The 25224-nt window shown below is 33.7% G+C and overlaps 1 protein-coding gene across 10 annotated transcripts in view; it reads left to right on the top strand.

Annotated features, from left to right (window-relative positions):
* The window catches only part of DMD (dystrophin), a gene marked incomplete at its 3' end in the record, with an annotated part of 2106393 nt that overhangs the window by 690015 nt on the left and 1391154 nt on the right, over positions 1 to 25224 (top strand). For all 10 annotated transcript variants that reach the window (XM_084788839.1, XM_084788837.1, XM_084788840.1 and 7 more), the window contains 3 exons: positions 2227 to 2346; positions 15642 to 15743; positions 15841 to 15948. In XM_084788839.1, coding sequence (XP_084644965.1) covers positions 2227 to 2346; positions 15642 to 15743; positions 15841 to 15948 — 330 coding nt within the window. The remainder of the gene's footprint in view (positions 1 to 2226; positions 2347 to 15641; positions 15744 to 15840; positions 15949 to 25224) is intronic.

Here is a 25224-nt window from a genome sequence, read left to right as displayed (position 1 = left end):
CTTATTCATAATAGCCAGAACATGGAAACAACCTAAGTTTCCCTCAGTAGAAGAATGGATAAAGAAACTGTGGTATATATACACTATGGAATACTACTCAGCTATTAAAAACAAGGAATTCCCGAAATTTGTGGACAAATGGATTGAGCTAGAAATGGTCATAATGAGTGAGTTAACCCAGAAGCAGAAAGACTCAAATGGTATATATTCACTTATATCTGCATACTAACCCAAGGGGCATGTCCCACGAAAGCCTTCACTTACCAGGAAACTGAGACAGAGGGGAGGACATCCTATTGGGACTCTAGATAGAGAAGCATGGGAGAATAGCAAAGTAGAAGGCTCCAGAGGGTCCTAGAAACCTACAAGTAGAACATTATGATAGGCAGATTTGGGCCCAGGGGTCCTGCTCAAACTATGGCACCAGCCAAGGACAATACAGGCCATAAACTTCAAACCCCTACCCAGATCTAGCCAATGGGCAGAACATTCTCCACAGTTGAGTGGAGAGTGGGGTATGACTTCCACACGTACTCTGGTTCCTCATATTTGACCATATCCCCTGGAGGGGGAGACCTGGTGGCACTCAGAGGATGGATAGCAGGTTACCAAGAAGAGACTTGATACCCTATGAGCATATACAGGGGGAGGTAATCCCCCTCAGGAACAGTCATAGGGGAGGGGAATAAGGGGAAAATGGGAGGGAAGAATGGGAGGATACAAGGGATGGGATAACCATTGAGATGTAACAAGAATAAATTAATAAAAAATTTTAAAAAGCAGGGAATGTAATTTATGTGTAAAATCATATTCAGTTTGGCATTATTATCTAGTTCACTTTTACTTTTGAGTATATTATTATATATGTATATGTACACATACACATATATACTTACACTTTCTTGTAGAGATATAAGAAAATAATTTTCTAAATTCATAGAAGCTAGATTATGATATTCTAGCCACATAATAATTGTATTAATTGTTCTAAAGTTTTCTCACTGACAAACTGAAAGTCTTATCCTATGTAACTCAATGCAAGAGGCAAGGGGGTTACTTGTCATCTCTTTCAAGGTCAACTTTGAATTTTAAGCTTTCATTTTCAGTCTCATGGCAAAAAGAATTTTATTAACCAGTGCAAGTTCTAGAATGTCAAAAGCATGACAGGAAGTATAGAAGTCACACAAAAATTAGATGCATAGTAATTTTAGACTAACTTCCTTTACTTGAAAATGTAGCATAAAAATCTAGAGAGAATTAAAAAGGAGTGCTATTACAGTAATTTCAAATAGTGAGGCTTGAAAAATGAATGTCTTAGAATTAAATTATTCATACATTTGAAACTGATTCATCCATCCTAATATGTTCTCCAACATCTTCCCTACCATTTTAATAATTAAGAAGTGTTCTGATATGTCCCAGGCAATATTGTTTTATATGTAAAGGCGGGAGGATTTCAAGAAAATAAAAGACTATTTTCCCAAACTCTCTGTCCATTTTTGTGTTATATAAAAAAAGTTTTGAGAAGAACACTAGTTATCTAGAACTTTTAAATACAATTCAAGCAAATCTCAATAATAGTGTACTGCATTTACTTCAGCACCAGGTAAGTTTGTTTTGGCAAATATTGTAAATCTGTATTTTTTTCTGAAAAATACAGTAAGAAACTGATAGACATGAGTAAACAAATGGTAAAACTAGAAAACAAATAATAAAGAAATATCTCTTTGGGCAGACAATACTTAATAATATCAAATGAGATGCTGTGAAAAATGGATATCAGATTTGGCAACTTTTCCAAGAAATGCTTTCATGTGATAGTGGGTAGTGAAAGCCTGGTTGACTAAGAACAGAGAATCAGTGTAGAAAATATTTTCCATTGAAGATGAACATATTAAATAGAACATTCAGATTGTTGGGTCAAGAGTGATTACTTTTTTCTATCCTAATGAGAAAATTTAGTAAAGAGGATACTACTGAAGATGATATAGGTGCAGACAATTAAAACAAATCCTTGGAAAAGTGGAGAGTGCATAGGAAGTGCACTCCAACTGTCCCCTTTACAAAGGATGACCTGACATTGTATTTTGCAGTTCAAATGAAAGAGAAAAATAGTTCACTGAGTAAACTACCAGAAAATTGATTTGAAATTGGTCTGGGAGAAATACCTCACACACACTTGGGGAGAGATGATTTAAGTATTTACTTTTGGTTATTTTCTTTCAGGTGCTTCAAGAAGATCTAGAGCAGGAACAAGTTAGGGTCAACTCTCTCACTCACATGGTAGTGGTGGTTGATGAATCTAGTGGCGATCAAGCAACAGCTGCTTTGGAAGAACAACTTAAGGTCAGATTTTAAAAAAAAACAATTGAATACATTTTACAACATATAATTCCTATTTGAAAATGTGTTTAGAAAATTTAGAATGTCATTATTTTACAGTTAACGGTAATCTCTTTATGCATACACATGCAAAATCATTCCCTGTTTGTGCATTCTCAGTTTCATTAACTTACACAGCTTGCTCACTGTATGTTCTTTTCATTTGAGGAAATCCACAAACTCAGATCTAGTTGTTTTTACTATAGCTGAAATGCATGCATTAGAGAACTGTCTAAACAATACTGTTTATACATGCTTCAGACCTACAATCTGAGTGAGGGCAAAAATGAACTTAAATGTATTGAATTCTGTTAAATGGTGAAAAATTGAGTACCTTTGGTGTATTCATTTAAGCTCTCATTTGTTGTTCTCATGCAAACATTGCATGTTTAAATTATAAAGGCTTGTTTGAGTAGATATTCAGCTATTCACGCTCCTTTCCGATACAAGTGAAGGTATTTGTGCTTCTGGAAATGTATGAAAGACCTTTAGGAAATGTTTGTAATTCTAGCCCTTGGGAGGCAGAGGCAGGAGGATCGGGGCTTTGAGGCCAGCCTCATCACTTCAACATGTTTGAATAGAAACTTGAGTTAAATGAGAACCTATCTAAAAATTAGAACAAACAACCAACAAGGCTTGAGAGAATGCTCAGATATTAATGCAATGGCAGCTTTTGCAGAGGACCAGAGTTTGCTTCCACATGGCAAATCACAACTATCTGTATCTAGATGAAAAGGGCTCTGATACCTCTTCTTAACTTAGTGGTCTCCTGTACACAGTTGCTACACAGAAATATGCTTGAGTACATACACATACACATACACATAAAAAAAATATTAAAAACAAGAGAAATTGATAATGTATATATTTCAAAATCTCCTTCATATGTGCATACACAAATATGTACAAGTGTATTTGTGTGTACATACACATGTGGAGGCCAGAGGTAGAAAGTGGATGTCTTCCTCAACCACTTCTAATCTTAATCTTTGAGATAGGGTCTTTTTCTCTCAACCTGGAACTCATCAATCTGGGCATCAGTCCCCAGGGATCCTCGTGTCTCCATCCTCTAACCCTTGGTGCTGGAATTACAGATTTATATCACAGATCCTTCCATTTTACATAGGTACCTAGGGATCAAACCTTGGTCCTCTTATTGTGGAGGAAGTATTCTACTGACTGAGCTATGTCCCTATTCTCTACACATAAAGTTCTTGGGCTTGAGAAAGGTTTGTCCTTTGTGACAGATAGAGGCCACAATTCTAATATGTCAAAGGAGCCCTTCATTACAAGTTTAAATGGCTTTTTCAGCCAAAAATAGTTCTTAAAAGTACCTCCAACCTAACCCATAACACAGTTCCTTAAAGCCTTATCTTTGTTTTTCTGTAGTGTGAATTATTTTTCATTCTGGCGATATGTCATGTCCTAGAGTTATTGCTTTAGACAGCTAATCTGCAACAATGCTATGTCATATTCTGTTAAGTGACAAAGTAAGAAAATTCTCTAACAGACTGGAAAATTTTACACCAAAGCATCGCTATCTACTACAACCTATGTTTATTACTTACATTCCAATAAAATTCTTGAGATCTTAAAATGCTTATGTTATAATACATTATAATGTGTCAGGAGATATGAGGTCAATTTTGTCATGCATACTTATATACAGCTGACACATTAAACTACTAATTTGATAGAAATACACTCTTCTGATGTGAAAATGACTAATTGTTAGGAGGAAAAAATCCAATCTTGATCTTTCCCATACCTTTTCAGAAAAGATTTTAAAGAGCTTAGTTGTGACTGGTTTGAAAAAATACAACAGAACATTTTCTAAGACAAAGACAACTCAGCTGACCTAGCATAAATACTCTTATGATATAATTATTTAGGGTTATGCTTTTGAGACAGAAGCAACTTGAGAAGTGATCCATAGAACTCATAAATAATGACTAGGATATACTTCATATAAGGAGAATTGGGAGTACTGAGACTAAGGTTTAAGGTAGTCATTTAGAAAACTATTTTCTAAGGCTGGAGAGATGATCTGAATTTAAAAGTGATAGCTGCTCAGTAATGTACATGGGACTAATGATCCCAGCACCTACATAATGCATGTTTATAACCCCAGTTCAATGAGGATACAAGAAAAAGGAGAATCACTAGAGCTTGCCAGCTTCTGGACCAGTGTGGGATTCTCATTTAGAGTGAGAAACTATGCTTAGGTAAGAGTACAAGAGTAGAAAACCTAACACCATCCTTTTGCCACTGTATATGTGTATGTGAGTTCATACACTCACACAGACACATACCCAAGCACACATGAATAAGTGATGAGGGATAGAAAGTAATTTGCTTTTATTATTAATTTTATTATGTTCTTTTTTTTTATTTCAATAGCCCAGAGATAGCTAACAAAATAGATGTTCACGTGTTATATGCCTTTAATTTGCAGAAACACAAGGTACACCTAGTTGCCTGTGATTGCCTTTCCATTAAGTATCTGTTGCCGCAATCTGCAGAATCCTGTTTAAAGTCCTCTATCCCCTTTTAGGTCATAATTTCTATTATGTGTATCACATACTTTTATTTCACTTTTAGGTACTTTAGATAGTGTATAAAAGGACTGTTTTAGATGGCATTAACACTGGATGAAACAACAGCAGAGTGAAAAATCATTTTGTAAAATTCAAGTCTAGTAAATGATTATAATATTAATTTTTTGCAGTGTTTGAAGTACAGCAGCATGTGTATGTGTGATATAGTATGACAAAAACAAGGTGTTAAATATTTTCCACTCATTAAAATTTTTATCATCTCTCTATTGGAAGAGTAATTTACAAGGTGTATAATAAAATGATGAGAACTATAGTCTCTCTTCCATGTTGTGGTAGGATATTAATATTTTTATTCCTCCAAATTTTTTTTTGTTATCCACTTTGTCTTTTCCCTTCTTGTTCTCTCTTGTCAACTGATATACTCAATGATTTTTATAAAATCAACTTCCTAGGTTCCAATATGAGTGACAACATGCAGTACTTTCCTACCTTGCTTTACTCATTTTACTTATATTATTGTTATTATTCCAGGGCATTCTTAGAATGAAAACTGAAGTCTAGAAATTAGCATGCTGTTTATTGGAAACATTGTTCTCAAACAGAAATGTCATATGTTAAAGTGTTTTAACAGAGGAACTTTACTGAATAAGTCCTCCAGAGTGCCTTTTGATAAAAAATTTCTACCACTAGAATGCAGGAAAATACATATTAATTTTGTCTAGCATCATCAAGTAAAAGCAAAATTTTTAATCATTTAGATTAAAAAGCATGATTTTTATGTAATTTGAATAAAAGATTATGAAAGCAATGACAGCATATAAAGAGGTTGTACAATGAATCTCTCCAAGTACTTTTATAATTATAATTATCAGAAATACAGAGTTAATGGAGAGGCATTTAATGACATCTTTCTTTTTACTTAGTATTGTCAACTATCATTCTAACAAATAAAATATGTGAGCATTGTGCAGATTACATAAGAAGTGTTTCATCAATAAGATGTAAAATTTTTAAAAGAAATGAACAAAGAAGGATGTATGGAAGAAAAAGCATACTAAACATACTTGCTTTTAAAGACTATGTTATCCCTGATTCTATCAAAGCTATTCAATAAAGTATATAACAAGTTTTATGATTTATTTATTTATTTATGTGATTATATATATAATGAATGATAACATACATTAACTTTATTTCTGTACTTGACTAATTTAATTTATCTTAGTGTTATTATACCAAAGCCTGCATATACATGCATACACAGACAATACTTGTATGTGTTGGGAGATGGACTGACCATAATAGTGCAGAAATCACCAGGCTATTAATCACCTGTGCTCCATTTGCAAAGTTCATATGACGTTTCTCATAAGTATCTGAGAAACAATGCTCAATATAAAGGTATAGGGAGGAAGAATCTAGAATAAACATGAGTCTTGTGTAGCCAGGTGTGGCCTAGCCTTACATGATAACACAGAGATCACCTATCAATTAACAACATCCATTTTCAGCCTTCAGAGAGGAAAACAGATTATATACATCTCTTCCTTTGAAGAGGCAACCCTGTGTGCCTAACATTCCTGGTTTCCCTATTTCTTATCTCTGAGCATAAGGGTGTAAAATAAGGTAACAATAACTCTATAAAATATTAAACCCTGTAGAATTAAGCAATAAATATTATTTGAAGCACTATGGATGAAAAAGCTTGATGTTTATTTCTTCTTTCTATTTTTTGTAAATAAGATGGACCTTGAATATTAAAAGATCACTTAAAGCATGATACCAGAAATACATAAACTGAATTGTACAAAAGACAATAATTGTAATTATCAATTTTGTATGGTTAATGTTTTTCAAGTGTTTTATGCACTTTGTAGGAAATGTAAGTCTGCTTTAAAATATTAGAACACCAAAACATAACGAAGTTAAATTTAAGATCATATACCTTGTAAATTAGAGAGTTGAGGTTGATAACTAGATGTGTACAGTCTTCCATCTGGACATAATATTTCAATTTCATAGAATAAAATTGCTACTTGACCTTAAGAAAATTTTGTAATGTTCACAATTCTGAATTACCCACCAGAAAAATGTGATAAGGAAACTCATTTATCATCACAATGCATTTCATCAACTTAAAGCATTAATGCATATGTAATATCTATATCTATATGTAGATAATAGACCACACACAATACAACACACAAAACACTACCTATATGTTATTGAAATTATTAAAGGTATATAAATATTTTTCTCTCCTAGACTAGTACTGCTTCAAAGTGATGCCACTGTCTAGGTATGGCTGTTTGGGGTACTTGAGGTACAGTTGCTATACATAAGGAAATGGAGATAAAATTTAATTCCTTTAAATTTAAATATAAACATTATATCTTATTCATTTGTGAAAATATCTTTTGCATAGCTTAGATATATGAAAGTATTTTTCAATGCATATTTTATGAACACCTAATACACTTCAAATCATTGTTATAAAATTGAATATATAAATAAGTTTATGAAGAGAAAATAGATGCTAGACTTCAAATGATTTCATGGATATGTAACTTGTGGTAATTTATTTTAATATTCGTATGCTACATATACTTGAAATAAACAGTTTTTAGCATTTTAAAGTTCGCCTCAATCTTGGGTTTATAACTTTTTACTTGAGCCATAAAGTTTCATGTTCAATTTATTAACTGAACTGAATAATAATATAACAATGCACACTATATTAGGTTACAGAAGGAAATATAACCTAATATAACAATAATATTTTTGCTGATACCAAACTTAATTTTAATATATTCTAAAGAGAATTTTAGCATTTTGTCTTCAGAAAATAATCTTTAGACCATGACATTAACAAATAGTTTTCTTCCTGGAGTCCTCACAGAAGTGCACATATAACTAGAGTTTGAAAGATTTCATAAAAGTAATATACCTATGTTTTTGGTAATATTTAACTTCCTATAACACTTCATTAAGTTCATACACTTCCCACCTCCTCAAAGGAAACATCTACCTGGGTGAAAATACTATGGGTTACTTTTGTTATATTCTCAAATTAGGATAAATAAACTTTCATAGCAAATACCTCATTACTGGATTTTTTATACACTGTATTTATGATATAAATCTGTGTTTCATAACAGCAGTCATTTATTTTCTTTGCTGAATGATATGTGTGTATTTAAATATTATTATCTACTGTCCAAAAATGTGGTTTGTTTCCAGTTGAGAAATACTACATATGACATTAGTATAGACATATATTTTAAATATCATTATATGAACATATGAATGCCTTTATATTATGATTATGCATGGGATTGAAATTTTGGAGAGTTGGGGATGCATGAAATTACCTTGATAGAAATTATGAAGTCTTCTAAATTTTTTGTAAAACGTTATAAAATCTCTAATAGTCAATTAACTCATGTGTTTCATCTCATTTCTGATACTTGATTGACATATCAAGTTGATTGCTTGTTAATTTAAAACTCAATGTGAATCTACAGTGATAAATCATGTTCTTCACTCATTATTTTGAAAGCTAATGACTTTTAGTCCCATTTCCATTTTTTATTGGGCACCTACCTGTCCTCTTTGTGTGATATCTGTTTTTTATTGAATAATCTACATTTATTTAGTGATTCATTGTAGGAATTTTAAATATATATTCTGGGCATCAATCCTTTGTTGGTTGTAGTTTCTATTTTAGCAGATGCCTTCTACTTCTACTCATTGATGATAATAATTTTAATAAATACATCTGTGTTAACTATGTTCTAATTAATGTCTTTATAGTGGCTGTTTTGTTAAAAAGGAAAAAAAAATCTTTCCTTTCAAGTCCTGATTTTTTTTCCAGATCAGCCTCTAGAAGCCTTACTTCTTTACAGTTTAGAAACATTTCACCTGATATTTTGTTTGAGAGGGCAAGAGTGATGTCATCTATTTCTTACAGATTTTATCAAAATGGCACTGATTATTGCAAAATCTATTTCCTCAATATTATTATATTTTGTATAAACATACTCAGATGCTTATATAAATACCTAAATCAGCTTAGGAACTGTAAGTACTTGAATTTTCCACTAGTCTGTTAGAGTACTACCACCATGCTTAGTTGACTATTGATAATACTTTTATTGTGAAAGACAAGAAAGAGTTAGACAGGCCAAGTATTATTGTTAATTAAATAGCAAATGGTCAGCTTTGAATAAATATAAAGTCAATTAACACAAGACATATATGGTGTGAGTATATACTTATTTGTATGTATGTGTGTATGTGTAACAATAATAATAAAGAAGAAGAGACTATGAATTTGCCCTGCACAGATGTGATGACCTTTTATTGGTCAAATAGGTTAGGCTCTAGGGGAGGTACTCCTGGGTCACAGAGAAAGCAAGAAGCAACTAGCATCAAAATACATCAGACCAATCTCCAAGGAAGACCAGACACTTTAGTTTTACAAGTAAGCTTAGTTGTTTAGGGTTTAATATGTTTTTAGGTCATCTAGACTTAAATATGATAGATATTGATTTAAATTCAGAATTTTAGATGCACCAAGATAGGAAAGATGTTTTCTTCAAGGCTGCCAAATACAAATAGCCAAAAACACTAAAAATGTATCATTTATATAATTCCTGATTGTTTCATGAGTCTTCTTGCTGAATGTAGTTTCTTGTATATATGTGTAAGAATATAAATATATATGTAAAAAATAAAAAATATTTAATAAAAAATGAAAAAAACACATAATCAGCTTATTATTCACCTCAAAATTTATGCTGTAGTTAAAACTGTATTCTATTAAAACTGATGGTGAATTTGTAAAGAATTGATAGTTTTATTATACATATCTTTCAGTTCATGAATATGGAATAACTTTCATGTATTATTTAGTATTTTGTTATTTCTCATTAATAGTTTTTATAAATTTTCAAGTTAGAAGGTCTAAAGCATCTTACAGACATTATCTGAGGCTTTTGTTATTATTATTATTTTTTGTAAATAGTATGCTTGAAATATTGCATTTTTTGCTAGCTGTTTCTTATATGGATGAGCATAGTTGTTGTCTTTGGGGATTTGCATCAAGAGATTGTGAAAAGTTCATTTATATGAGTTTACTTATTAATCTCAGTAGTTTACAGGAACAGTATAGATATGTTAATAAGCTGTTTATGAGTAATGACCATTTTAGTTCTCTCCTTCCAATCATTATTCATGTTATCAGTTTTATTCACATCAATGGATAGTGAGTCCTTTTTTAGTTGTCACAGGTAAGACTACTAATCTTAGGTTTGTTTTAGGTTCCTGTGACCGTTATGTTCTAAGATATTTTTTTAACAAAATTGTTTTGATGGTCGACTGAAGTAATAATATTGTCTTTATCTTTTACTCTCTTAATGTAGCAGAACACATTTGTTAATTTTATGATAAAATAGCTTTACAAAACAAATGTGGCTGAGATATATGAATCTCTATTATATGTTAGTATATCTTATTTATTAACATGAATAATATTTTCTCATTATAGTCATAAAACTGAGTGTGCTATCTAGTTTTATGGTTACTTGGCACAGACTATTCATGTGAGAGGAGGGAGCCTCAATTAAAAACAATGCCTCCATAAGTACTAGCTGTAGGAAAGCCTGTAGGGCATTTTCTTTCATTTTATTTTATTTTTAACCACTTTACAGCCTAATCACTGACCCCTCTGTCCTCTCCTCCCAGTCCCAGTCTCTAACTGCCTCTTTCCTCATTCCTCCTTTCCCTTATGGGAAAGTCAAGTTATAGCAGGGCTAAGGGAATCCTCTCCCACTGAGGGCAGGCAAGGCAGCCCATCTATGTAAAAGTGATCCAGAGGCAGCCAACAGAGTCAGAGACAGCCTTCTACAATTGTTAAGGGACCCACATGAAGAGCAAGCTGTACCTAGGCTACATATTGTAGGTGACCTAGGTCCAGCCCATGCATGTTCATTGGCTGGTGGTTCAGAGTCTGTGAGGCCCCATAGGTCAGGTTATTTGGCTCTATAGGTCTTCTTGTATTGTCCTTGACCTCTCTGGCTCCTTTAATCCTTCCTCCCACTCTTCCACAAGACTTTCTGCATACTGTTTGACTGTGGGTCTCTGAATCTGTTTCCATCTGCTGCTGGATAAGGCCTCTCAGAATACAGATATGCCAGTCTGAAACCATAGCAGGATACCTTAAATAGTGTCGGGGGTTGGCTGTCTCCCATGGGATGGGTCTCTAGTTGGGACAGTCATTGATTGACGATTCTCTCAATCTCTCTTCCATCTTTATCCCAACACTCCTTGTAGGCAGGAAAATTTTTGGGTTGAGCATTTTGTTGGTCGGTTGGTGTCCCCCTCCCTCCACTAGAAGTTCTGCCTGGCTTCAGGAAGTAGCAACTTCAGGGTCAATATCTTCCACTGCTAGAAGTCTCAATTAGGTTTACCTCATAAACTCCCTGGAACCTCCCCTGTCCCAGAGATTCCCTACCACCACCATTAATTTCTGTTCACTCTCCCAGTCCTCCCTGCACCTGCTCTCTCTGTACCTGATCCACACCCACATTACCCTTGTCAACCCCCTCTCCCTCCAGTTCCTTCCCTCTATTTACTTCAGATGTTATTTTATTTGCCTTTCTGTGTGATATTCAATCAGCCCATCTTGATGTATATATTTGTAAGTGCATGGCTGCTTCTAAACTGAAAATTAAAATTCAAGAAAAAATTTCACTTTTCAGGAGGTCCATCACACACACAATTCATTTAGCTTGGGGTATATTGCCAAGTTTTTGAGTGAAATAAGAGATGAGCTGCTTGCTGTCTCCCCCTTTCCTGAATCCCATTTCTTTGTGACTCCTCCATTGGTTGTCCCATGGCATATAATTGATTCTTCTTTGGTGTGTATATGCCTGGCAACACTTTATTTCTCATTGCCAAACACATCAGATGCAATATAGTGCTCTCAATCTACCATAGACATCTGCAACTTCAAAGATTGCTATGCTTAAGTTTTACCTCCCAGGCATAGCAAATTCTTATTTTTTAACTAATTAATTTATTTGTTCACTTTTCATCCCAATCATAGGCCCTTACCTCCTCTCCTCCCAGTACTTCCTTCCCTCCTTCTTATCCACATCCTTTTCCTCTACCCCTCAGAAAAAGGGAAGCCCTCCTACCCATCCCAGCCTATTAAGTTGCATAAGGACTATGCACATTTTCTACAAAGGTAGCCTGGCAAGGCACCCCAACCAGGAGGAAATGATCTTAAAGAATGTAAGAAAGTCCTTGTAAGAGAAATACTCTGCTCCCCTTACTAGGGGAACCATATGAACACCAAGATGCTCATCAGCTACATATGTGTAGCTTAGGTCCAGTCCGTACACGGTCCTTGGTTGATGTTTCAGTCTCCGCACACATATCTACCACCACTGGACCTAGGCTAGTCTGCCATGTTGGTCTTGTGGAGCTCCTGTTCCCTCCAGGTCCTACTGCACACTCTTCCACAAGACTCCCTGTGTTCTGCCGAGTGTTTGGATCTGAGTCTCTGCATGTTTTTCTATCAGTTCTTGGGTGGATCCTCTCAAAGGACAGCTATGCTAGGCTCCCTTCTGCAAGCATAGCAGAGTGTCATTAATAGTGTCAGGGGTTGGCTCTCTTGCATGGTGTGGCCACAGGCATTACTTGAACCTTCCCTCAATCTCTTCTTTTTCTTTTTCCCTACAAATAGTTATCAGTTTCACTTATCCAAATCTTACTTTGGTGGTCAACTTTCATATGCTTTGAAAAAGCAACTCAACAGAACAAAGGAATTAAGAAAACAAATGCTCTTGATTTGGATAGCAATATAAGGCATGAATAAAAAAGTAGGAGAAATCCTCCCCATTTTTTATCTGAGCACAGCTAACAATGAAGTTGTTATTTAGATCATTAGAATGTGTTAGAGTAAGTGAACTGACATTTAACCTTACAGTGGCTGAGTCTAAATGAGAATAGGAATAGAACTTAATTTTTTTCTCCCTTCATGTTATAACTCACTGCTTTGACATTAATGTTTTCTATTTACATTGTATATCTAGCACCACAGATATATGCATTATTTCTAAAATCTCAAGGGGTTTTTACACTTAAAGTGAACTTCAGAGAAATAATAAGTAAATACATATAATTTTCCTCTAGAGACAATTTCAATTTAACAAAAATGTCATGGAATATTTCAGTGCATATCTTTCTTGTGTTATACTTGGTGTGATAGGTTTTTTATGTAACTTGAATACATTTAAGATGGACAAATGAATAAAATGAAAGATACCAACTTTAAGTTACATATTACATAAATCAAACCTACAGCAATGCATTATTAATTCAATCATTATTTGGACAGAAATACTTCTTTAAAATACATTCTTTTTTAGTACTTTTATTTTATTACATATGTATAAAACAAAGCACATACAGCAGGGAGAACCATGTAACAGTTATGAGAATAATGAGTACTATACATGTTACATTCATAGTAAGTTGGCCATCTGCATTTGACCCATTTGAAGTAAGTGTCTTTCCTGTCTTGTTGGGTCTAAATTTCCAAATGAGATTCAATATCTCTTCTATCTCAACTTAACTTCTTTATCTTGATCTAAAACTATCTTGTCCCCTAACCAGCTTAACTTGGTTGTAAAACTATACTATCTTGTCCTCAATGCCCCTTGGAGACTTGAGTGAGCAGAGCACAGCAGTGTTCCAGGCCATGGGTCCTGCAAAAATCAAAGACCTCAAAAGCAAGGAGAGGAGAGTTCTAGGGTCTCGCCTCACTGGGTGGCTCTGCACTTTCACTCTGCAGCATAAACTGCATTCTTAAAATAGTTGTCATAAATAGTTTAATTATCAGCATTTTAGAATTCATGGAAAGTGTAGCAATTTGATAACATTTCTTATATTTTTGAAATATATTCACTATTTCTGGCCATCTGGATTACAAAAGCCTACATTAGAATATGTACTATATATGCTGTCCTACTAAAATAAATAAACCAAATATTAATTTATAAATATATAACTTGAAAATGGTCCTTCATCCTGTTACCTTTGCTTTATTTGAAACAATACAAAGTACAGAAGTGATCTATACATTTCACTAAAACACTTTAAATACATATCAGAAATTATAGAACTTGGAAAACAATACTATTAAAATAATCACAACTTCTGGAAACCTCCCAATGCTTTTTTTTTTGTTATAACTCATTGGTTAAAGAGCTGAAGTCATTGATTATGTTGGTGTGTGTCCTAGGTATATATGGCATTGCTTTTCCAGTGATATAGCTTATCAACAAATGAAATTCAAAAGGAACTGGCTAGCAATGAAACCATAAAAAATGATGGTAATAAAAATTTCATTGACATTTCTGAAGAAAAATAAGAAAACTTACTACTGGACAGCTGTAATAATATAAGGTTTAGTGTTTACTATTTCCTTATAAACAGATTTTTCACTTAGAAATAACAGTAGATGAAACAATTTTGAAAGTATATGGATTCTCATGTGACTTACCAATAAATAAATTTTTGCAGTATTATTTATTTTTACAATTTTTCAATCAAACATAAGTATTTCTAAAATGAGTAAATTGACTAAAATGATAGAAATTATAATGAGCTTTTATTTCAGAATATAGAATGCTTTTAAATGAAAGATATGAGAGTGAGTGTAATAATCAAAAGGCATACTATTATTTATGTGCTTAAACAGGAATCAAAATTTCTATACATATTAGTTACATTGTTCCAAAGTAGGAATTATACACATTGATCTGATTTTATATAAAATATAACATATTTTCTCATCCGGTAGCTATGATAAAATATTCTTACTCATGTAAAAAATAGTAAAAAGTTAAAACTTTAGGTTCTGATGTCCTTAAAGTGACATATTTTTAGAACATAAAATTCTTTATATTTGTTCTTCAATTAAAAAGTATTATCATGATTTTGATATTTGTTACATTTTAAAATAGGGTAAAAACATAAGGAAGGAACACTTTCAATATACGGCAGTTGTTTCTCAAGGAAAAGCAATATTTTCTCACTATTGTAATTAACACAGAGAAGATTTTGATATTCATCTAATAATAATGAAGCCTTTTATAATAATCTACAAAATATCAACAATGCTATGGAAAATGAAAATGACTATGAATTTTTTAGACAACTCTAGTTACTGGTAAATTTCCAAATAAAAATAAAAATTAAGAAAGTCATATTTTAATAATTTACCAGTAATTAGAGTTGTCTAAAAAATTCATAGTCTCGAAAAACCAAGAAAAGGTTTGCAGATCTACATGGGGCTTAGTATAATATTTTGGTATGTCTTATATTCTGTGTTTATCTTTTATGATTTTTCATTTAATCTTTTCTGTTTTACACTTACAGAGCCATTCAGAAGTGGTTGGACAGCAACTTTAGATTATTTTCAAATATCTCTGCTTTTGAATGAAAGATGCAAGAATGAGTGAAATAACCTGAAAATATATAAAGGGCACATTGCTTATCTAATTATTAGCTAAAACAAAGCTATTCTTTACAGGAGACTCTAAATAGGATACTTTGGAAAACCATTCCTGACAGTTTAAATGAGATTATCTTAAAATTGTTTAATAACGTGATTGATTCTCCCATCCTCAGGTACTTGGAGATCGATGGGCAAATATCTGCAAGTGGACTGAAGACCGCTGGATTGTTTTACAAGATATTCTTCTAAAATGGCAGCGTTTTACTGAAGAACAGGTGTGTTCCTGTAGGAGGAAATTACTGAAGTAGTGTTAAATTCAACAAGTAAGACAGTATCTATTTTAAGTAATTCTTCTTCCTTGATCCCTTTCAGTGCCTTTTTAGTACATGGCTTTCAGAAAAAGAAGATGCAATGAAGATGGTTCAAACAAGTGGCTTTAAGGATCAAAATGAAATGGTATCAAGTCTTCAAAAAATATCTGTATGTATAATTTGCTTTCAATCATTTTAAAAATTCAATAATACATACAATTACCATTATGTAACTATCTATACTATTTTGCCTTAAATAACATATTCATTGTTTATGCTTAGAGTATAGATGATTCAAAGTTTGTTGTTGTAGAAAGGTGAATTATTTTTTCTATATTAATCAATATAGCACATTAGTAAGGCAGTAATTTTATTTAAATGGCTAGTTCCCCAATGACTTACACAGAGAGACTATGGTTTTTTTTTTAACTGTAAGTACTATGCTGGCCAGATTTCTGAGCTACTCTAATCCTACTACCCATGTAAAAACCAATCACTTTTCAATCTAATAGTTCCTGAAGTGGTTTCTGCTATATCAGTCTGTTACTAGTGCCATGTGCTCACTGCCATCTTGCTTCATGGCAACTCCTCTCTCTCTCTTGCCCACCCCATCTCCCTCTCTCCCCCTCTCTCTCTCTTCTCTTCTCTCCTCCTCCTCCTTCTCCTCCTCCTCCTCCTCCTCCTCCTCCTCCTCCTCCTCCTCCTCCTCTTCTTCTTCTTCTTCTTCTTCTTCTTCTTCTTCTTCTTCTTCTTCTTCTTCTTCTCTCTCTCTCTCTCTCTCTCTCTCTCTCTCTCTCTCTCTCCTCTCCTCTCCTCTCCTCTCCTCTTCTCCTCCTTTGAACCCAAGCCTTGGGATCCTAAAACTCCTCCTTTCTCTCTTCTATTTAGTCATAAGCTTCAGCATCTTTATTGAGCCAATCAGAGATAATTGAGGAACATTATTTACCATCACATCATTATAGGAGATAGTTCAATATCCATAACAAAGCACATGGCAGGGTGGTAACCAGATCTCAGGGCACTGAAATTAGCATTTGAAAACACAGGTGGACCTTCCTCCAACAGTTCCTATATTGGTGCTTTTCTAAATCAAAGCTGAAAAGCAGAAAATATGCTTTTAAATGATATTTAACCAAATATTTTAATAGGTATATCTATAATAAAAATTCAGTTAAAATTAAAAAGTAACACTAAAAAGCAATTGTATTCTTTACATATGAATTTTACACAACGTATTTTAAGTGATAGATTTAAAGGTGATCTTCAGAATAATATATTAAAGGAACACAACATATTTATTTTCCCATCTATGGGGTTGAGCATTAGTTTAACAAATAAAAATCAAATAGCTTAGCATAGTACACCAGCTTCTCAATTAGCAGACTAGATTCCAAGACTAAGTAGCCTAATAGAAGAATGGAGAAGGAAGTTCCCGAATGAAAAGAATGGTAATTTAGATTCACATATGCTAAAAGGAAAATACACATCTATGAAAAAACACCTTCTTGCCAAATTCTCAAAAATTAGTATCTAATTAGTTAATTAACTGAACACCAGTAAGCAATTGGGCAGTGTGAAATAATAAAAGGGGCAGAAATTCAGGCAATATGTGTAATCAAGTGAAAGACAGAGGAAAAAGAAATCTTAATAACTGGATTGAACATCAAGATTTCAAGTGTATATGGAGAAGAAAGAAAAAGGCATTATAAAGAGTCAGAACTGGTCTGTGGATAGAGCTCAGTCAGGAAACTGCTTGCCTACCATGCAGGAATTCCTCTGCTAGATCTCCAATACCATATAAAATGAACATATTGTTACACACCTGTAATCTCAGCAGTTGTAGGGGGCAGAGGCAGAGGATCAGAATTTCAACCATTTCCTTCACTACATAGTGAGAATTTCTGGTCAGCCTTGGATAGATGCGGCCTTGTTTCCAAATAAATTGAGGAAAATAATTATTATAAAAAAGGAGAGTTCTGTACTTTGTCATTTTCACAAAAATATGAGGGTCAATTGAGAAAAGATCACATCTTTTCTAGAGGAAATGATATATGACCTTCATATTTTTAAGCAGGAAATTAATGAAAATTACTTTCTTAAATCAAAGGATGGATACTTTGAGACAATAAATTGGTGACAACTTAGTCATTCACTATGATATGAATAAGAGTATTCTGAACTGTAGCAGAGGGCATGGAGGAGCGCTAGTTAATGGATTACTCCTAGGCACAAGTACAGCTGTCTTTCTTATACTACCCAGGACTACCTGTACAGTAGTGGGACTGCCAACATCAATCAGCAGTCAAGAAAATGTTTCACAGACATGGCTAAATGCCATCCTGATGATTGCTCAATTGAGGTTTCCTTTTCTGAGATATGTGTAGGTTTGTGTCAAGTTAACAAATCCTGTGAATGTGAGTACTCTGCTTGTGTTCTCTGTGTGTAGCTTTACCTATTCTGGACTTGCATTGTATATGAGGCTGGCCTTGAACTCACAGAGATCCACAGCCTCTGCCTCCCAAGTGTTGTCTGCTTGTGTTTATTGTCATGTCTTTAGCATTCAGATTGATTAAGCATACATATTAATCATTCAATGAATAGGTACTATATGATACCGGTCAGAGAAATTTCTACATTGAAGACTAGATTATTTAATTCAGACCTTTAAAAAGGTAGTTGTTTATACTTAGAATTACTATTACTATTAGAAAATAACTTGAATTTTAAAAACATGTAAATATTATATTATCTTCATTGGCTTTTTTTTAGATCTCTTCCACTGTGCATGTATAGAATAACATGGTTCATTTCTGTTTCTCAGTACTTGGACTCTCAATATCTAAATGGGTGGGAACTAGAATAATTTGAAAATTCTATTTTATTAATACCTCCTGGTACCTCAGCCAGGATGCTTTGATGTCCATGGTTTCTGATTAAAACTCTATACCACTATTTTGTTTGCTATCATTATAACATGAGTATTTCATGTAGTCAGAATTCACATGGAGAGTGTTTCTGCAACTAAGACTTATCCTAAAACTGTATTTATCATTATTGCATTTATACTTGGTTGAGACAGTTATAAACCTGCCCAGTTTCCATGGAAAGCAAATAAATTTCATCTCCTCATGAAGAAACATCAAGGTCAAATGATAGCAGAGCATCTAGAACAGATTTATTTGACAGTTATTCCCAGAATGTATTATATGCCAGAATATTATAAATTTATTTTGTCTGAAAATAGATACCCATTTCTAATACCTAGACCTAGTTTCTCTCAATATCCCTGATTATGTTTACCAATCAATAAAGTTGTTGTTAAGAAACAACAACGTGACAAAGATAAAGTTATTGTATCCCAATCTAATTATATGTTGAGTGATCAGCTAGTTGATATAAGGTGAGGAAATTGAGGTCTAGGAAATAATAGAACAGACACATATCTAGTATTATATATTAGTGTTTGTGCTAATGAACATTAAGACACCTAAAATTAGGTTGAGGCCTCTCAAGCTGTTTCCAAGCTCCTCATATCATTTGATATATTAGATAAAAAGTGGCTGTAATTCTAAACTGTCATTTCCAACAATCAGGTGCAACTCTGTGGTATTTTCTGACTAAACGTCTTTCCCAGATTCAGGGCCATGATTCTCTCTTAGTGAAGTGACAGTATTTTTTCAATGTGATTAAAATTCATATTATGTCACCATAGTTATTAAAAAGTGAAAATATGTTTTGTATAAGTCTTACCATTTGATAGTTTAAGCCAATTAACAAAACTTGACAGCTGGCTTAGAATTTGAGGTAAAATTCCCCTGCTGACTCAGGCCGTGAGTAAGAATTTAATGTTCATTAAAATATGTCACAATCTGAGACCCAAAACAGGTGCCATCTGTTACCAGTTCCTATTAACATGCTTAGATATAGATTTAGTGTTCAAAGATTCTTTTACTTACAATCAGTATAATTTCTTTTGAAGTATTATCACTAATAACCAGTAGAATTTATGAATACTTATTGTTAGGATTGTTACATTGAAATTTCGTGTTTCATTTATTCAATATCATTCATGTGTGTGTGTGTGTGTGTGTGTGTGTGTGTGTGTGTGTGTGTGTGTGTGCGTGTGTGTGTAATATTTTTTCTGATTAAAACGTTAAAAACTAAAGAGAAGAGAAAACTTGGCCTCTATGAGGTGAATTTTATGACATAAAATTGTAAAAATATTTCTCAAAAAAGCCCATCTCAAGAGGAAATCAGCTTCTGGAGTTTGTTGCTATTCTTCAGGAAAGGACAACACTAGAGACATATGGAGATTTAAGAGTATGCCTTATAAGGTTTCCAGAAAGAACTTGTACTCACCTGTCCTGTTGTATGAAATGACAGGAATGCCGTGTATATGAAGGCTCAGAAAGTCTCAGTGAAAGTATTGTTTCATCCTGATTTGGAGCTTTGATTACAAGTCTTCTGATGACTCTCAACTAATTTATCCGAATAGAATAAATATTTTCAAAAATGTGTTTCTTTTTTTTCTCCTTTATTAATTTATTCTTGTTACATCTCAATGGTTATCCCATCCCTTGTATCCTCCCATTCTTCCCTCCCTCCCATTTTCCCCTTATTCCCCTCCCCTATGACTGTTCCTGAGGGGAATTACCTCCCCCTGTATATGTTCATAGGGTATCAAGTCTCTTCTTTGTAACCTGCTGTCCTTCCTCTGAGTGCCACCAGGTTTCCCCCTCCAGGGGACATGGTCAAAGGTGAGGCACCAGAGTATGTGAGAAAGTAATATTCCACTCTCCACTCTACTGTGGAGAGTGTTCTGTCCATTGGCTAGATCAAATGGTATATACTCACTTATATCTGCATAGTAGCCCAAGGGGCATGTCCCACGAAAGCCTTCACTTACCAGGAAACTGAGATAGAGGGGAGGACATTCTAGTGGGACTCTTGATGAAAGAAGCATGGGAGAATGGCAAAATAGAAGGATCCAGAGGGTCCTAGAAGCCTACAAGTAGAACATTATGATAGGCATATTTGGGCTCAGGGGTCCCACTCAAACTAAGGCACCAGCCAAGGACAATACAGGTGTTAAACTTTAAACCCCTACCCAGATCTAGCCAAAAAACATGTTTCTTATATCAGTGGTTTCAACATCATTTCAAACTTGATATTCTTATGAATAGAAAGAAATACAAATTATTTGGTTCTTTGCAGTTGTATTGACTTGTTCATTCTACAGGAATGGCCCAGGAGTCTGAAATTTTAATAAATATTCCATATATGATTTTAATATTCCCTAAATTTGAGAGACCCTTTAATCAGCCAACCTACTCAGTACAGGAACTGGTGATTGGAATGGAATGGACTACTTCATATATGTTGATAAATCCCTGCAGAAAAATAGATGCATTATTCAATTTCTTCAGAGTAAGAGAAACTATGTTGTCTTTATCATTCTGTGCACACTCCTGAAGAGAAGAGGGTAAAGGTTTCCTGTTCCTTTTGTAATTGTATATCCTATTTCAAATTTAATTCATCTTCTAACCTTGACCGAGTAGAACTTGTCTACTCCTGTCTTACCAAAGAGCATAATCTGTTTCTTTTTTACATTTACTACTGATTTGACTTGACTTTTTTTTTTTACTGTGTTTTCCTGTTTGTTTTAAAGGCAGCTCCAGGTGCCTGGCTTTTATAAAAATGAAATGTTCATTTTCTTTTATTGTCCTATCTCTGTATAAGTTTTCTAGAGTTTTCCTTTGTGTTTTGAACATTAAAATACTTTGTATATGCATTAATTTACAAGTGTGTGCATGTGTGTATATGTATATACATGTTCCACAGTTTACATGGGTGGTAAAGGACAACTTTATGGAGTTGTTTTTTTTCCTTCTATTTTATGTGGGCATATGAGATTGAGTTCAGATTTGCAGCTATTCCTGAACATTTTATCACTTTATGTGTCCTTAGCATTCACAGACTTAACCTAAACTTTTGATATATAAATATTCTTTTGCTTCTACAATTAGGTAAATTTAATCTATAGTTATTTAGGAAATGCATATTAGATTAAAGATTAAATTGGCACCCAAGACCACAATGTGGGAGAGAAAGATAAGATGATCACTTCAAATTCTAGGCTATCATAATTTCTATATTGAGCTACAGACCAGAACCAAATAGAGAGTCCCTTGATATAAATTGCAAATACACAGAGAAATAAGTACAGTGCACATATATGCACAAAAATGACCTCAAGAATACACAGATGAAGATAATTCAATACTTATGACCAAATGCATCTGATATTGTTACAGATTTATTTTTACTCCAACTACTAATTATTGTGCAAGCATCCTTTCAAACACTAAAAGTAATGAAGAGACAACAAGTAAGAGGGAGCAAGCGTGAGGGGAGAGACAGAGAGAAACTGGGAAAGAAGAAATTGAGTATAGACAACTAATTTGCTACAATCAATTTTTATAAATTCATAATGGCTTGGCTACCTGATTTAGAAGGTAAAAATGCTGCTTCCTAGCCTGAAAAGTTTACCTTAATCCCCTCTACCAACATAGAAGAAAGAGAGAACCTATTACTGCAAGTTATCTTTTGACTTCCTCATCTAATCTGTGGAACATATTCATATATAGTAACACACATAAATAAGCAAAAATAATTTTTAAAGTTATACCTATACTTTACTATATAAATTTTGATTTAATTTTTAGTTTTGCCATATAGATTCATAGCAAATTATTGATTACATAATTACCAAATTTCTTTATAATACTGATTACATTTTATCTTTAGAGTTCTTTCTGAATTTGTACCTTTAAAATTGACTTTTATTTTAATTTTTGTGGTGTTTACAATGTTCTTTTACTTGCTTTAATATTTGAATTAATTAATTAATTATCTTTGTACCTCAATTGCAGTTTCTTTTCCTTCCTCTCCTCCAAGTCCTTCCCTCTCACCTCTCCTTCCCCACAAAGCTACCTCTCCCTTTCTCTTAAGAGAAGCCTCCTATGTAAATCAGTTGGCCTTGGCATATCAAATTGAAGTAGCACTAGACTTACCACTTTCTCCTATTGAGACTAGAACAGGCAGCCTAGCTAGAAGAAAGGGATCCAAAGACCGGTAATATAGTCTGAGACAGCCACTGCTCCTCTTATTTGAAGTCCCACATGAAGAATAAGATGCGTGATTGTTACATATATGCCCAGGGCCTAAGTTTGTCCCCATACATGCTCTTTGGTTGGCAGTTTATCCTCTATGGGCCCAGGTTAGTTGATTCCTTAGAGTTTTTTTGTGGTGTCCTTGACCCCTCTGTCTCCTTCAATCCTTTCCCCCCCGCCCACTCCTCTTTGACAGGATTCCCCATGCTCTACCTAATATTTGGTTGTGGGTCTCTACATATGTTTTGATCAGATGCTGACTGATGCCTCTCAGATGACAGTTATACTAGACTCCTGTCTCCAAATATAGCAGAATATTATTACTAGTGTCAGGGGTAGGCTCCTTCTCATGGCATGGGTCTCAAGCTGGACCAAAAATTGGTTAGCCATTCCCCTCCTTTTCTGCTTTCTTTACCCCTGAACATCTTGTAGGGAGGACAAATCATGGCTTGAAAGTTTTGTGGTAATTGCTCCAGTGGAACTCTTGCCTGGTTACAGGAATGACCATTTCAGGGTCTATATACCCCATTACTAAGAGTCTTAGCTAGTATTACCCTCATAGAGTCCTGGGGATTTGTATTGTGCTACACTTCTAGCTCATCCCATAGATGCCTCATTTCCTCTGATTCCAGTTCTGTCTCCCAGTACTCTCTCCCTGTATAGTCCTCACCCTACTTGATCCCTCCAGTTCACCTCCACACCCCTCTCCCACCCAGTCCAATCCATCCATTCACTCTGTACCTATTCTATTTTCTCTTCTCAATGAGATTCACTTGCTTTACTAGTTAATACAGAAGTCTCAGTTACATGTGTTTACACAGAACCTGGAAATATATTCTTTTTTCTCAAAGCTTAAGATAGAATTTTAAGTAGTCACATGCCTAGGGATAGAAGGTGTTTTCACTATTGAAGATATATATACATATGTGTATAATTTCCAACACAATTTTTCTTAAATATCATTCCCAGATTAATCTTACAAAATATTTCCAAATCCTTGTATATTTAGCTTCGAGAATATGTGCATTGTCCATCTCTACACATATGGCTACTTGAGCTTTAAAAATAACTCAATAATGGGAATGATTATACTTTCTTATTTTAAATGTATGTACATATATCATGCTTCTTTCCAAAAAAGAAATTAAAATGAAGAATAACATCATAAAAACTAAGAACATGTAATTTCTTTTTTTTAAAATGCCACAAGTTAAATAAGAGAAAACAAGCAAAATGAGACTCCTTCCATAAAAGAATTGAAAGGATTTACAGTGGAATTCAAACTTGAGTTTCAGTTCCAGGCAGGTAGCATAAACTATAGTTTTATTACTAGTATAAGTATGTACTTAAATGGAAAGCTAACATGTGATTTTAGTAAAACAAATACCCCAAGCCTATGTATGAAAATGCTATGCCGTTGCTAGCTTTGATAGTAATTCAGCTGATATATTAATTCATGTATAGATTATATCAGTTTTCAAATGCAGAAAATAGTAATCACTGAGCAAGTATTAGAAATGAACTTCACAACTTGAACCCCTCCAAAATATGGCATGAAGGCTGCAAAATAATTCTGCAAGTGAAACAGCTTAGAACAAAAGGGCAAATTAAATGTAGGAGACACTAGAACATTCTGCATTTCATAGCCACCAGTGCAAGTGGAATGCCAAAATAAGCTGTATAAAATGTTCTTTGTAGGTGGTTATATTGACTACTCTGAGTGGATGACAATTTTGTTTATAAGCATTTGGTACATCTGTTTTATAATTTCTTGGGTGATATGTAATCTTATTTGTTCTTAAATAAATATGTATGTTTTAGAAAGAGATCAGAGGTTAATTTATATTCACTGTACTTGCAGCTGCAAGAATAATGGGGCTATTAAAGGACTATAAAATGATTTTATTCTTTCTTTTTCCTTCTCTGTGTTTAATAGGAAAGCACAGCCTAGCATTTGGTAACCGGACATTGTAATCCTCTATGTAAAGTTTGACATTAGTAGAGAATTTACTGATTTCACATACGTTAACTTATTTATCTATTCAAAAGTAACCCAAGGACAAGAATAATCTTCCACTACAACTCCAAAATATGAAAGGTGTAAAAGTTACTTAATGTGACACACAAATAGGTACAAAACAAGACATTCTGAAGGATGTGATTCATATTAATTCCTTTATTTAATTGGGTTTAAAATAACTTTAGAAAATAGTAACTCAGTGACTGAGAGTTTGATATAGTGGTAGAATACCTGCCTAACATATATAAGACTT

The sequence above is a fragment of the Acomys minous genome (assembly GCF_964271855.1).
Source record: "Acomys minous genome assembly, chromosome: 7".
Lineage (NCBI taxonomy): Eukaryota > Metazoa > Chordata > Mammalia > Rodentia > Muridae > Acomys > Acomys minous.
Note: the sequence above shows the minus strand (reverse complement) of the source record. Positions and strands in the feature narration are given on the sequence as shown.